Below are 14,661 nucleotides of genomic sequence, written 5' to 3' on the forward strand. Positions count from 1 at the left end.
TGCCACATCTTTCTTCTGCAGAGAGAGAGGCTGGTGGTTCAAACCACTGACTTTTCGGTTAGCAGCCGCATGCTTAACCACTGCACCACCACAGCTCCATCACCTAGGACAGAGGGCAACAAAAAACACGGCCCAGGGGCCAAATCCAGCCCACTGTCTATTTGTGAAATAAGGTTTTGCTGGCACACCACCACACACATTTATTTGCTTAGGTACTGAGTATGGCTGCTTCACCCTAGAAAAGCACAGCTGAGTTAAGTTGTGACCACAACTGCATGGCCCTCAAAGTCAAAACTACTTACTATCTGGCCCTTTACAGAAAAAATGGGCTGACTCCTGTTCTAAAAGAACAAAACTCCTGAGTCATGTCTCCCAGTGCAAATTTGAGAGAAGAGGCAAATGAGATTATTTTAAAGGACATAAACTGCTCCCTCCAAGCTAAGAAGAAAAACATTGGGAATTTCTGTAAGATGTAGCTAAACATTGTCCTTCACCTGGAAAATGGATTTTTCCTTCCTAAACAATAGCCTCTTAGCATCTGTTTTCCCAAAGCTTAAAGTCAGGGAGTTTGGACTCAGACTTTCCATCTTAAAACCTCAATTCCACAGGCAAGCAGAGAACAGCTACCGTCTTAAAGACAAGTCCACTCCCAGTACCACAAAGCCTCATGCCATAAGAACAAGGTGGGCAGATCCACACGATCTTACAACATTAATACGTCGGCCATTCAATACCACAGTGTTAGAATGTTCTGGAAGGGTAGAATTCAACATACAAATTTAGCAGACGTGAACACAGCTGCCAATGAATACTAAGCTAGAACTGGGCATCTTTTCCTCAAGTGTGTTTCAGTGAACTCTCTAATTCCAGGCCACTTGGAAGAAGAAAAATAAAAAAATAGTTCTGCATTTTAAATAGCCAGAAATATCTAGAAAATCTGCTCCTTTTGTCTGAAATTAATGACGAAACAAGGCAACTTTAAAACAGAATTGTTGTTTTTGTTGTTAGCTGCCATCAAGCTGGCCCCTGACTCATGGCAACTCCATGCGTTACACAGTAGAGCTGCCTCATAGAATTTTCTTGGCTGTAATCTTTGTGGAAGCAGTTCATCAGGCCTTTCTTCCACAGAACTGCTAGGTGGATTCAAACCACCAACCTTTAGGTTAGTCGTCAATTACAAAGATGCTGGCGCCACTAAGGTTCCTAAAACAAACTTACAGGCTCCACTTGGTTCCTTAGGGATCACTCTATGTCTATGGCACTTGACGGGAAGTTAATTTTAACATGTGCCAAGGGTACATAATCATAGCAAAAAAAAAAAAAAAACAACATGTAGCCAGGTCTCTGCCAGCTATTAGAAAAAAATCAGCATGGAAATATTCATTCTAAACGTGTTGTAAGCTAAAATTTCTCAAGCATTTTTTCTCCCTCAACTATGAATCTTAGTTGAATAAAACAAGCAGAGTGCTAAGACACCTTGTTACTGTCAGCTGCCATCCAGTTCTCCTCCGACTCATGGCTGTCCCATGCACAATGGAACAAAATGTCACCCAGTTCTGCGCCATCCCTGCAATGGGTTGCACAACAGACGATAGCATTTTCACTGGCTGATTTTCAGAAGTAGATTGCCAGGCTTTTCTTCCCGGTCTGTCTTAGTCTGAAAGCCGAAGCCTGTTCAGCATCATAACAACATGAGAGCTTCCACTACCACAGACAGCTGTGCATGAGGTGCAATGGCTAGGAATTGAACTTGGTCTCCTGCATGGAAGGTGAGAACTCCACCACTGAACTACCAATGCCTCCGAGGGCTGCCTTTTTAAAGAGGGCAATGGAGGCTCAGGAAGAAGGCCTTTTCTCTTCTCAAGGTCATCCAATCTGAAGAAGTGTTCAGACTTAAAGTCTGACCAACAGAATTGAAAATCCATATGATTGGCTGTGACAGTCATACACCCTCCTGATCAGCTTCTGAAACTCTTCCTGGCTTGATATCTCCAATCTGTACTTTTTCCGGGTCTGAGTCATCTCACCACACCATGTATTAACAGATAGCAGGGACCCATACTTCTGTCACCTTCCCTGAGTTTGTTTGGAGGATTGAGCACTGCTTGTGGGTAGGATGGGGTAGAGCAAGCACTTAACGTCTGCTGAATAACTGTGATCCAGAAAGCAAGCTACAAGGAGCCCTGGTGGCGCAATGGTTAAGCGCTTGGCAGTTCAAACTCAACCAATGGCTCTGTGCAAGACAGACCTGGCGATCTGCTCCCATAAAGATTATAGCCTAGAAAACCGTATGGGGGCAGCTCCACTCTGTCACATGGGATCACTGTGAGTCTGAATTGACTCAAAGGCACCTAACAATGACAAGCCAGCCGCTGTTTACTCTTATAATTTTGAAATTGTGTATGAACTTAACCTTCCCTTCCCCCGCTAAAAATAAAACCTGTTCATTGAGACCAATCTAAGGACAGTTAACATGAGTTAGTAAAAATGTAAATTTTATATTTACACCCCCTAAAAAGATGTGTCTCTCCCTTCCCACATTCAACCCAGACTTAGATACAGCAAAGCGTTGCCAACTTTAGGTTCTTGCCATCTGTAACTAAAAAATCGATTGTAATGAACTTAGAACTCCATTTATCACAACTGAAAGGTGTGGCAGTCTGCTTCTGTAAGGATTACAGCCTTGGAAACCCAATGGGGCAGTTCTACTCTGTCCTATAGGGTCACTAGGGGGTCAGAATTGACTCGGTGGCAGTTTGTCTCCTAGATAGTGCAAATGTTGAACCATGAGTGGTGAGGCAGTATAATTCAAATGAATAAGGCTTTGTCTAGACAGAAAAAGCCGAGAGATTCTTTCTTTCCCAGCCACTCACCAAAAGTAAAGCAGAAATGGCACCAGAAATGTTCACCCAATGAATCCTGGATATTTTATCAAAAATTGATCAGTCACACAGCACTTAAGTTTCTCCTCTTATTGAAATGTCTTAAATCATGTCTTCCTTCAATGTGTACTGGCATTTCATGACTCCCAGTATCTTTAAAAATTTGAAGATATAAAGCACTTTTTGTAGACATAATTTGGTCTAGATCACGTATTAAGTTTATCAGCCTGAAAAAAATTGCTAAGAATGGTAACTGGTCATAAGTTAAGTTAAAGAAAGATGTCATATCAATGCTGGGTGTTTCAGTGGTTCAGTGGTAGAATTCTTGCCTTCCATGCGGGAGACCGGGATTTGATTCCCAGCCGATGCATCCCATGTGCAGCCACCGCCCATCTGAGAGTAGAGGCTTGTGTGTTGCTGTGATGCTGAACAGGTTTCAGCGGAGTTTCCAGACTAAGAGTGGGAAGAACGGCCTGGGATTCTACTTCCAAAAATCTGCCACTGTAAACCCTATGGATCACAACAGTCTGATCCGCAACCAACCACGGGGTTGGTGCAGGCCTGGGCAGCGTTTTGTTCCATTGTGTATGGGGCTGCCACAGATCAGGGGCTGACTATGGCAGCTAACAACAACAATAACAACAGTATGAACACAGGACTCTCAGCACATCCTTCTTGAGTTCAATCCCTGTCACTGATGTCTCAATAAATTAACTCTTTTAATATATTTGTTATAATTTAGGTCTGTGTTACTTTCTCTGCACTAGTTGTTAGTTTGGACATGTTTACCCCGCTTACAATACTTACCATAAGCTCTGGATACGTTGGCCTTTCTTTGGAATTCTTCTTCAAGCTAAAAGAAAAAAATAAATAATAATCACATTCAAATCTAGAAACCATCTGTATTTTCACTAGAGTAGGATTTCAGAATCTGTAGAAGACTAAACATAACCAGCTTAAAAAATATATTAAAAACATAGGCTCCCTATCTTCACTTTCCTCCTCTCTTCTACTTATAAGTTATGTTTCAAATTAACTTTGGGTGTCCTTCAACAGGAAAAATAGATCTGTATGTGTTTAGTTTGTTTTCCGTCCTGTAATAGTGACACGCAAACTAACTTTTCTGATCTACAGTCATTATACGTCAAAACAACATATCTACTTTCCTTCAAAGCAGCTTTTAATCCACCCCACTGGCAAAGAACCTGACAGTTGTTTCTTAAATTACATTTGTTATCTCTTTGCTATGTTCAACTACCTGGGTTTTCTTGATTCATGTTCTCTTCGATCATTTGTTTTTATATATTCCTAACCCAACCAGCCTGAGATAGAGGCAATCAATCTGTAAAATTTCTAAGGTACCTTTGCTTGTTTACGACATTTGGCTGATGAACAAGAAGGTATGCTCCATCAGTGACTTAGCAATTCTTCCCAGAAATATTTTGCGGTAACAGACTACTGTCAGTGACTTCTGTTCATTCAGCCAGCTGTATTTTAATAACATTCGATACTGGAGGCAAGAGTAATAAAACTGCAATATGAAGAGACCAACCCCCCACCCCTATTCTCAACCCACCCCTGGCTTTAAAAATGGAAAAAAAGAAACAAGAAAAGAAGCAGTTTATTTGGAGTGAAAAATCCCAAGTTACAGAATGGAGAAAAGGATGATTTGAAAACCTAGAAAATTCCTGGGCCCACTGGGCCATAAAAGCATACGTGAATGGAAAGGAACTTTGCCTTGGGTTGAAGGAACCAAAATGTGACTGATTATTCGATTGCTGGTGTTTGTGTGAATGGATCATTTTGAGCAAATGAGGTCTAGGATGCGTGACAGGAACGCTGCTCTGCCCATACCGGCTAACAGTGAGGGGCAAGACGCAGATCCGTAAGAGAGTGAGGTAGCTGAGACGCTTTGAGAAACTGTGGTTTAAAACAAAACGAAATGAAAAAGAACAACAACAACAAAAAAAAAAGAGCAAGCTTTCGAACCCAGACAACTTAAAGCGGCCTACCAGTTTGTTCCAGGCAATGCTGTGGGTAGAAGCCAGGGAACGTGGGACAGGGTACAGGTACATGTGAAGAGAGAAGTTTCAGCCTAGAACTGAGGACACACCTAGGACCTAGGGACCTCAGTGACCAGGCAACCTATGAGAGAAAGTTCCATCTCAACTGAGGATAAAAATAAGAGCGAATTAGACAGAGGAATGATCAACTGTTAGAGTCTGGTTGACATGGGAAGGTGTATCCCAGTAAGATGAATGGACCTTGTAACTCTTGCTTACAGTTTTGCATGTACCTATAGCTTGAAATCTATAGGGCTATCTTGGGGGGTCTCCACCGTTTGTGATTTTGCCTTCCCCATGGGATATTTATGGAGCCCTGGTGGCACAGTCGTTAAACACTCGGCTGCTAACTGAAAGGTCTGCGGTTCAAAACCACTAGCCACTCTGCAGGATAAAGATGCGGCAGTCTACTTCTGTAAAGAGTTCAGCCTTGAAAACCCTATGGGGCAGATATGCTCCGTCCTATAGGGTTTCTGTGTCTTAGAATCGACTTGACAGCAATTTCTTTTTTAATGTGGTATCTAGTAATGTCTGGGGGCATTTTGGTCATTGCAACTGGTAGGAAGGTGTTACCAGTATCTAATAGAGAGAGGCCAGGGATGTTACTAAACACCCTACAATGCACAGGACAGTCCTCCACAACAAGGCATCACCCAGTCCAGAACGTCACTAGCGCTGAGGTGGAGTAAATCAGCTATTTATGTGTGAGGGTGTTCCTGCTTGTTACTACCTTCTCTCCCCTTTCAGACATTGAATTCACTTAGAAGAAGTCTCTCCAGCTGGTATGTCTGTCATTTGGGGACGTTCTCATCACTCCCACCCAGTACCCCAGGAAGCAAAAAATTTTTCTAAGTTCAAGAGCTAGTTCACCTAGAAAGAAACATAGAAGAAGAAATGTAATCCCAGAAGTATCGCTGATTGCACACCAAAACCAAACCAAACCCACTGCCGTCAAGTCAATTCCGACTCATAGCAACCCTATAGGACAGAGTAGAACTGCCCCATAGTGTTTCCAAGGAGCGCCTGGCAGATTCGAACTGCTGACCTCTTGGTTAACAGCCGTAGTACTTAACCACTACGCCACCAGGGTTTCCAAACAGACCCTAGCAAACAAAGAGACAAACAGGCAAATGTGCAAAAGCCCTGAGTTCCCAGCTATTGTTCAAAGCAAATTAAAAACTACCAAAGTCTTCTCTGTAACCTGAGCAATTTAACTTGCTAAATCAAGGATGAAAAGTCCACAGGTGACACTGAAGGCACGCTTCATAGTCAAGTGGTTGCATTTGGGTGTCTCTATTTAGATGGAAAATTCATCAGTCATCAGACCCTAGCTCTGCATTGAATCTGAAACATTTTCATTTAGGAATACAGCCACTTTTCCATGACCAGCTTTCATTGGTCAACACCTGAACCAAGGGGATTACAGCCAGGAAGAAAAGCTTGTTTCTAAATGTTAAAACAATGGCCTGTTTAACCAACCAGGGGTCTTTGTGGTGTTACTGCTTTTGACCTTTTATTTAGTATTATCGTGAGGGATCAGTCCCCGGAGAAGGACATCATGCTTGGTAAAGTAGAGGGTCAGTAAAAAAGAGGAAGACCCTTAACGAGATGGATTGACACAACGGCTGCAACAATGGGCTCAAACATAACAATGATTGTGAGAATGGCACAGGGCCAGGCACAGTTTCATTCTGTTGTACATAGGGTCTCTATGAGTCGGAACCAACTCAACGGCACTTAACAACAACAATTTAGTGCATGGATTTCCTGGGTCATGCAACTGATTAACAGGCTTAGCAGTTAACCTAAAGGATGGAGGTTAGGGTCCAATGAACCATGCCTCAGAAGAAAGGCCAGGCAATTTACTTCTAAAAAATCAGCCTATTGAGCACAGTTTTACTCTGACACACGTGGGATTGCCATGAGTCGAATTCAACTCCATGGCAACTGGTTTGGTTCTTTGATTTATTTAGTAGATAAGATAATAAGATAAGACTCTCCCTTCCCACCAAAAAAAAAAAAACCAAACCCAGTGCTGTTGAGTCGATTCCGATTCATAAGCATGAGTCCCTTCCCACAGGGTAGATGAACTTAAATGCCTCCATTTTTCAAAGAAGAAATGATTTTAAGTCCAGGTGTCTTTTCACTTCTGGGACAGTTTGTGAAAATCTCTGCAGAATGGCTTTCTTAAAATCTCTATCAAGGAAAAATGGGGAAAGTACCCAAAGTTGATCTATCATAAAACTTTAACCATTCTTGAAACCTCAGAAACTTCCGCCAGTAGGCTATTTCTTGACTTATGGCCCCTGGGTAGAAAGGTCAGAATTTACCCCAAGCGCTATTCAATGTATTGACGGAAAATACTTAACAAAGCAAACCAAGGCTGTTTATTGCATTACTATAGCTGATATAACCCATTCACTCCATCTCCTAAATTGCAAACACTTCCAAACATGGGCTAAGAAAAGCAAAATACTCAGGATAAGGTTAGGGGAAAAGCAAATTTTCCATGTTTAATAGGAAGTACTTGAAGTTCAGTATAAAATAACAACTGTGAAGTTCAAAGCTCCACCAATTTCTTTATTGGCTTTGAGTCAGACTTTTGAATTTTCAAGTGGCTTGTCATTTTCAAGCATGCAATTAGCTAACTTCCCTAATTCCTCTTCCAAATGCCACAACACACGCTCCTGACCGTAGCTGACACTAAAAAACAGCTTCATGCTGTCTTGAGAATTGCTAGCTTGGAGTCTGTGCTGACCAGAGGATCTCTAACCTATTTGAAATCTCCCTGAGCATTGCCAAGTAGGGCTATTTGGTGCATCCACAGAATCAGAATACATTGTGCCTCTGAAGCCATATACTTGTCATAAGCGCAATAAATACGCAGTGGCTTTTTATATCATCTTTCCTGAAGAAGCTGGAGATAGCATTTGATTATCTCTGTTTTAAGTAGTCCTGGCAGTGCAATGGTTAAACACTCAGCAGCGAACTAAAATGTTGATGGTTCTAATCCATCAGACGCTCCACCGAAGAAAGATGTGGCAGTCTGCTTCCATAAAGATTACAGCCTTGGAAACCCCATGGGGCAGTTCTACTCTGTCCTAAAGGGTCCCTATGAGTCAGAATCAACTTGACACCAGTGAGTCTCTGTTTTATACTAGTTCCTCTGAGTCAGACAGTATCAGCATCTGGGTGGGCATCCAACACACTCCCACAAGCCATCAGGCAGGCCATATAGCTACTTGGGCACTGAACCTTTTTAACAGGCTTGGAGGAAAAGCAAAAAGGAAATTTAGCTGTTTGGGAACTCAGTAGTTGATTTTCAGTGATGCCAGTCCTCAAGCCTATAAACTTACAGGAAGAGGTTATGGTGAAAAGTATAAACCTGCTAAGATTCCAATTTTTTGAGAAACTCATTTGTTGGCCCTTGTGCAGGACTCAAATGTACAGTTTTTCTATTAGATTTCTCATTATGAATCCCAAAACCAGGTCTATATGGTCAGCAACACCCAGCCCAGGAATTCTTTAAAACCCCTATGATAAGAAAGCCATGTGTGGGAAAAAGAGGAAGGCAAAATCATCCAGTAGTCCTATTTCAGAATAAGTACAGAAAGGAAGGGCTTGTAAGGAATCATTGAGTTTTTCTTCAAATTCATAAGAAATAAATGCTTAACTTTTTTTTCTTTTTTACTTTCAAGATAATGTTTCTCTGGTGTTATTGCAAAAGAAATAGCACACCTGAGACTCTGGGCTCTAGAGTCAACTTTGGGTGCAAGGCTGTCTGCCTGGCAGTGCTTTCTGCCCCATCCCACAAACCACAATTTACTGCCAACTGGCAAACAGTGATCAATACTGATGGACCAGGGCACCATAGCTGCCAAGGCGGGTCCTGGATGCAGGTAGAGAGTCCGTAGTAGCATCAAGATGTCATCAAATGCTCAGGTAGGACACATCCCACAAAAGGTCAAAAATACCCTGACAGGAGGCAGAGCCAAGATGGTGGAATAGACGGACGCTTCTGGTGAGCCCTCTTTACAACAAAGACCCAAAAAAACAAGTGAAATGAGTATATTTGTGACAAGCTGGGAGCCCTGAGCATCAAAGGCAAGCTTAGACAACAAATTGAGGGGCAGGGGGAGGGAGAGACCCTTCAGAAGTGGAGAGCAGTTACCGGACCTCAATCACGGGGAGCCCTCGCGGCAGTGGCAGTGGGCTGGTACTAGCATTCAGCCACAGTTTCCTCAGGAAGAAGCAGCCAGCCACACAGCCCACTTACACCTCCGGAACCTAAGGAGGATGGCGTTCTCGGCAAAAGCTAAGGACTTGTGTATATTTTACCGCGCGCCCCCCAACCCCAAGACGGCTTCAGCGGCTGAATCCCTGGGCCTGAGATAGACCCTGGTGAGCACTAGAGCCATCCTCACAGCCTGGGGGAAGCAAAAAATTTGCAACTGGGGGGAAAAGATAATTTGGTAGCTCCATTAACCGGGGGAGCTCAGGACAAAAGCGGCTCCTGTCCAGGGATAAACCGTCCATGGATGTTGAGCACCTTTCTCTTCTGCATGGACCTGTGTGGGCCTATTTCGGGAGAATAGGCCCTTGTTGGCAAACTCCAGCCATTTCAGCTGTGCAGTGGAGAGGTGGGTGTTTGACATTTGACATTGCTTTGCCTATTAAACAAGGTCCTACCCACATCAGGGACCTAAGGACTGGTAGCTCCACTCAGGTCACCCAGCCAACTGTGACAGGGGTCCAAACATAACTGGTACCTCCCAGTCTCACAACCCAAAAATTTGGGCGCCTATGGTCCCTCTGCAGAACCCACCCACCAGCACACTCTAGGGAACAGAGATGCGATTTCCTCAGAGACACTTGGGGGTCAGTTCTCAGCCCCCTGCCTTGTTCAGAGCATGACCCCCTGCTGCAATCAGATACCAGTATATACGCCAATCACCCCTGCCCCTCTAAGCCTGTAGGACAGAGGCTATACCACACACTTAATGATCAGCTACCTGGAAACCTGAGATGAATTTATACAAGAAAACTGAACGGACTCCTAGACTGATATACCTGATAACAGCTCTAGCCAGCTGGGGACAGGATGCCAGAGCTCCAAAGGTGAAAATAATCAAGTTAGCTCACTCAAGCAACCCATAGGGGTATACAAAAACAAAACAAAGCAAGCAGCTATGACACAGTAAGCAAGCATGAACTAATACAATAACTTATAGATGGCTCGGAGACAACAGTCAATATCAAGTCACATAAAGAAACAGACCATAATCACCTCAACAGGCTCTCAAAACAAAGAATCCAGGGATCTTTTAGATGAAAGTGCATTCCTGGAATTACCAGATGCAGAATACAAAACTTTAAAATACAGAACCCTTCAAGACATCAGGAAGCAAATGAGCCAATACGCAGAACAAGCCAAGGAGCACACAAATGTAGCAACTGAAGAAATAAGAAAGACTATTCAGGAACAAAATGAAAAGTTTACTAAGCTGGAAAAAATCTATAGACAGCAATCAGAAATTCAGAAGATTAACAATAAAATTACAGAAGCAGGCAACTCAATAGAAAGTCAGAGGAGCAGAATTGAGCAAGTAGAAGCTAGAATTTCTGAACTCGAAGATAAATCACTTGGCACTAATATAGTTGAAGAAAAATCAGATAAAAGAATTTAAAAAAATGAAGAAACTTTAAGAATCATGTGGAACTCTATCAAGAGAAATAACCTACGTGTGACTGGAGTACCAGAACAGGGAAGGATAACAGAAAATACAGAGAAAATTGTTGAAGATTTGTTGGCAGAAAACTTCTCTGATATTGTGAAAGATGAGAAGATATCTATCCAAGATGCTCATTGAACTCCACATAAGGTAGATCTTAAAAGAAAGTCACCAAGACATATTATAATTAAACTTGCCAAAAACAAAGATAAAGAGAGAATTATAACAGCAGTGAAGGATAAACGAAAAGTCACCTACAAAGGAGAGTCAATAAGAATAAGCTCGGACTACTCGGCAGAAACCATGCAGGCAAGAAGGCAATGGGATGACATATTTAAAAAACTGAAGGAAAAAAATTACCTGCCAAAAATCATATATCCAGCAAAACTGTCTCTTAAATATGAAGGTGAGATTAAGACATTTCCAGATAAACACAAGTTGAGGGAATTCGTAAAAACCAAACCAAAACTACAAGAAATACTAAAGGGAGTTCTTTGGTTAGAAAATCAATAATGTCAGGTATCAATCCAAGACTAGAACACTGGGCAGAGCAACCAGAAGTCAACCCAGACACGGAAATCAAAAAAAACAAAGCAAGATTAAAAAAAAAAAAAAAAGCCCAACACAAGGTAACTGCGATGTTATTATAAAAAAGAAGACAACATTAAAATAATAAAGAGGGACTAAGAAATGTAATCATACACCTTCCATATGGAGAGGAAGATACAGTGACACAAAGAAATAAAAGTTAGTTTTAAATTTAGAAAAATAGGGGTAAATAATAAGGTAATCACAAAGGAGACAAACTATCCTACTCATCAAAATAAAATACAAGGGGAAAATACAGACTCAGCAGAAACAAAATCAACAACAACAAATATGAGGAAAGGACAATATATAAAGAAAATCTACTCAGCACAAAAAATCAAGTGGGAAAAAGAAACTGTCAACACACAAAAAAAGACATCAAAATGATGGCACAAAATTCATACCTATCGATAATTATCCTGAATGTAAATGGACTAAATGCACCAATAAAGAGACAGACAGTGGCAGAATGGATTAAAAAACAAGATCTGTCTATATGCTGCCTACAAGAGACACACCTTAGACTTAGAGACACAAACGAACTAAAAATCAAAGGATGGAAAAAAATATATCAAGCAAACAACAATCAAAAAAGAGCAGGAGTGGCAATGTTAATTTCTGACAAAATAAACTTTAAATCCTTCAGAAAGGATAAGGAAGAACACTACATAATGATTAAAGGGACAATACACCAAGAAGATATAACCATATTAAATATTTATGCACCCAATGACAGGGCTGCAAGATACATAAAACAAACTATCAGCATTGAAAAGTAAAATAGACAGCTCCACAATAATAGTAGGAGACTTCAACACACCACTTTCAGTGAAGGATAGGACATCCAGAAAGCTCAATAGAGACACAGAAGATCTAAATGCCGCAATCAACCAACTTGACCTCGTAGATATATACAGAACACTCCACCCAACAGCAACCAACTATACTCTCTTTTCTAGTGAACATGGAACATTCTCTAGAATAGGCCACATATTAAGTCATAAAGCAAGCCTTAGCAGAATCCAAAACATTGAAATATTACAAAGCACCTTCTCTGACCATAAGGCCATAAAGGTAGAAATCAATAACAGAAAAAGCAGAGAAAAGAAATTAAGCACTTGGAAACTGAACAATACCCTGCTCAAAAAAGACAGGATTATAGAAGACATTAAGGATGGAATAAAGAAATTCATAGAATCCAATGAGAATGAAAACACTTCCTATCAGAACCTTTGGGACACAGCAAAAGCAGTGCTCAGAGGCCAATTTCTATCAATAAATGCACACGTCCAAAAAGAAGAAAGGGCCAAAATCAAAGAATTATCCCTACGACTTGAACAAATAGAAAGAGCGCAACAAAAGAAACCCACAGGCACCAGAGGAAAACGAATAATAAAAATTAGAGCTGAGGAGGTGGGGCCAAGATGGCGGACTAGGTGGACGCTACCGCGGATCCCTCTTGCAACAAAGACTCGGAAAAACAAGTGAATCGATCACATACATAACAATCTACGAACTCTGAACAACAAGCACAGACTTAGAGACGGAAAACGAACAAATACGGGCAGACAGCGACCATTTTCAGAACTAGGAGCCAGCGTACCAGGCAGGTGACCTTCGGAGCCCGATCTGGGGCAGAGCCCAGGGGGGCAGACGGCACAGACAATGGGCCCAGCCCTACACCCCCGAACCCATCCTGGGAGAGAGTCTAGCTGGTTGGCGCAGGCAGCGTAGCGGCGCAGCCAGAGGGAAAAGCACCCGGGAGGCAGTGACTGATCTTGGAGCGGGGAGAGCAGCGTCCCAGCCCGGGAGCTGCCCTCCAGGAGTTTGGCGGGAAGCGGGCGTGGCGCGAGCGGGGGGGGGTCAGCTATATTTCCCTAAAGCGACCCCGGGGCAGGGCCCACACGTTCATGCGGGGGGACGCCCACCCAGTTCGCGCGTGTGGCGCGGCGCACCGGAGGGAGAAGTCCCCGGGAGGAAGTGACAGGTCTTGGAGCGGGGAGAGCAGTGTCCCAGCCGGGGAGCCGTCCCGCTGGGATTTTGGCGAAAGCAGGCGGGGCGTGAGCGCGGGGTCCAATTATATTCTCCTGAATAGACCCTGGGGGCGGGCCCACCCGTTCGGGCGGGAGACGCCTACCCAGTTCGCGCGAGCGGTGCCGCGCACTGGAGGGAGAAGTCCCCGGGAGGAAGTGACTGGTCTCGGAGCGGGGAGAGTAGCGTCCCAACCGGGGAGCCGTCCCGCCCGGGTTTTGGCGGACGGGGGCGGAGCGTGAACGCGGTGATCAGCTCTATATTCTGTGGTGCTACACTCCTAGCTCTCTGATCCCTCTCCCACCCTCCCCAGGCGGCTCCATTAACATCCGAATACCCGGAGGCAGAGGGAGAATTCAGATAGGGATCTGACTGCATTTTTTTTTAGCTGATTACCTGGAAAATCTAGTTTCCCAGAGATGGCTCGGAGACAGCAGTCCATATCAAACCACATAAAGAAACAGACCATGACAGCTTCTCCAACCCCCCAAACAAAAGAATCAAAATCTTTCCCAAATGAAGATACAATCCTGGAATTGTCAGATACAGAATATAAAAAACTAATTTACAGAATGCTTAAAGATATCACAAATGAAATTAGGATAAATGCAGAAAAAGCCAAGGAACACACTGATAAAACTGTTGAAGAATTCAAAAAGATTATTCAAGAACATAATGGAAAAATTAATAAGTTGCAAGAATCCATAGAGAGACAGCATGTAGAAATCCAAAAGATTAACAATAAAATTACAGAATTTGGCAACGCAATAGAAAGTCAGAGGAGCAGACTCGAGCAATTAGGATGTAGACTGGGACTTCTGGAGGACCAGGGAATCAACACCAACATAGCTGAAAAAAAATCAGATAAAAGAATTAAAAAAATGAAGAAACCCTAAGAATCATGTGGGACTCTATCAAGAAGGATAACTTGCGAGTGATTGGAGTCCCAGAACAGGGAGGGGGGACAGAAAATACGGAGAAAATAATTGAAGAACTCCTGACACAAAACTTCCCTGACATCATGAAAGACGAAAGGATATCTATTCAAGATGCTCATCGAACCCCATTTAAGATTGATCCAAAAAGAAAACCACCAAGACATATTATCATCAAACTCGCCAAAACCAAAGATAAACAGAAAATTTTAAAAGCAGCCAGGGAGAAAAGAAAGGTTTCCTTCAAGGGAGAATCAATAAGAATAAGTTCAGACTACTCAGCAGAAACCATGCAGGCAAGAAGGGAATGGGACGACGTATACAGAGCACTGAACGAGAAAAACTGCCAACCAAGGATCATATATCCAGCAAAACTCTCTCTGAAATATGAAGGAGAAATTAAGATATTTACAGATAAACACAAGTTTAG

General features: G+C 42.6%; 1 protein-coding gene across 2 annotated transcripts in view; it reads right to left on the bottom strand.

Annotated features, from left to right (window-relative positions):
• MAP2K6 (mitogen-activated protein kinase kinase 6) overlaps positions 1 to 14,661 on the bottom strand; it is a 142,356-nt gene that overhangs the window by 17,319 nt on the left and 110,376 nt on the right. For both annotated transcript variants that reach the window (XM_064270821.1, XM_003417286.3), the window contains one exon: positions 3,690 to 3,735. In XM_064270821.1, the coding sequence (XP_064126891.1) occupies positions 3,690 to 3,735 (46 nt within the window). The remainder of the gene's footprint in view (positions 1 to 3,689; positions 3,736 to 14,661) is intronic.

The sequence above is a fragment of the Loxodonta africana genome, chromosome 18 (assembly GCF_030014295.1).
Source record: "Loxodonta africana isolate mLoxAfr1 chromosome 18, mLoxAfr1.hap2, whole genome shotgun sequence".
Lineage (NCBI taxonomy): Eukaryota > Metazoa > Chordata > Mammalia > Proboscidea > Elephantidae > Loxodonta > Loxodonta africana.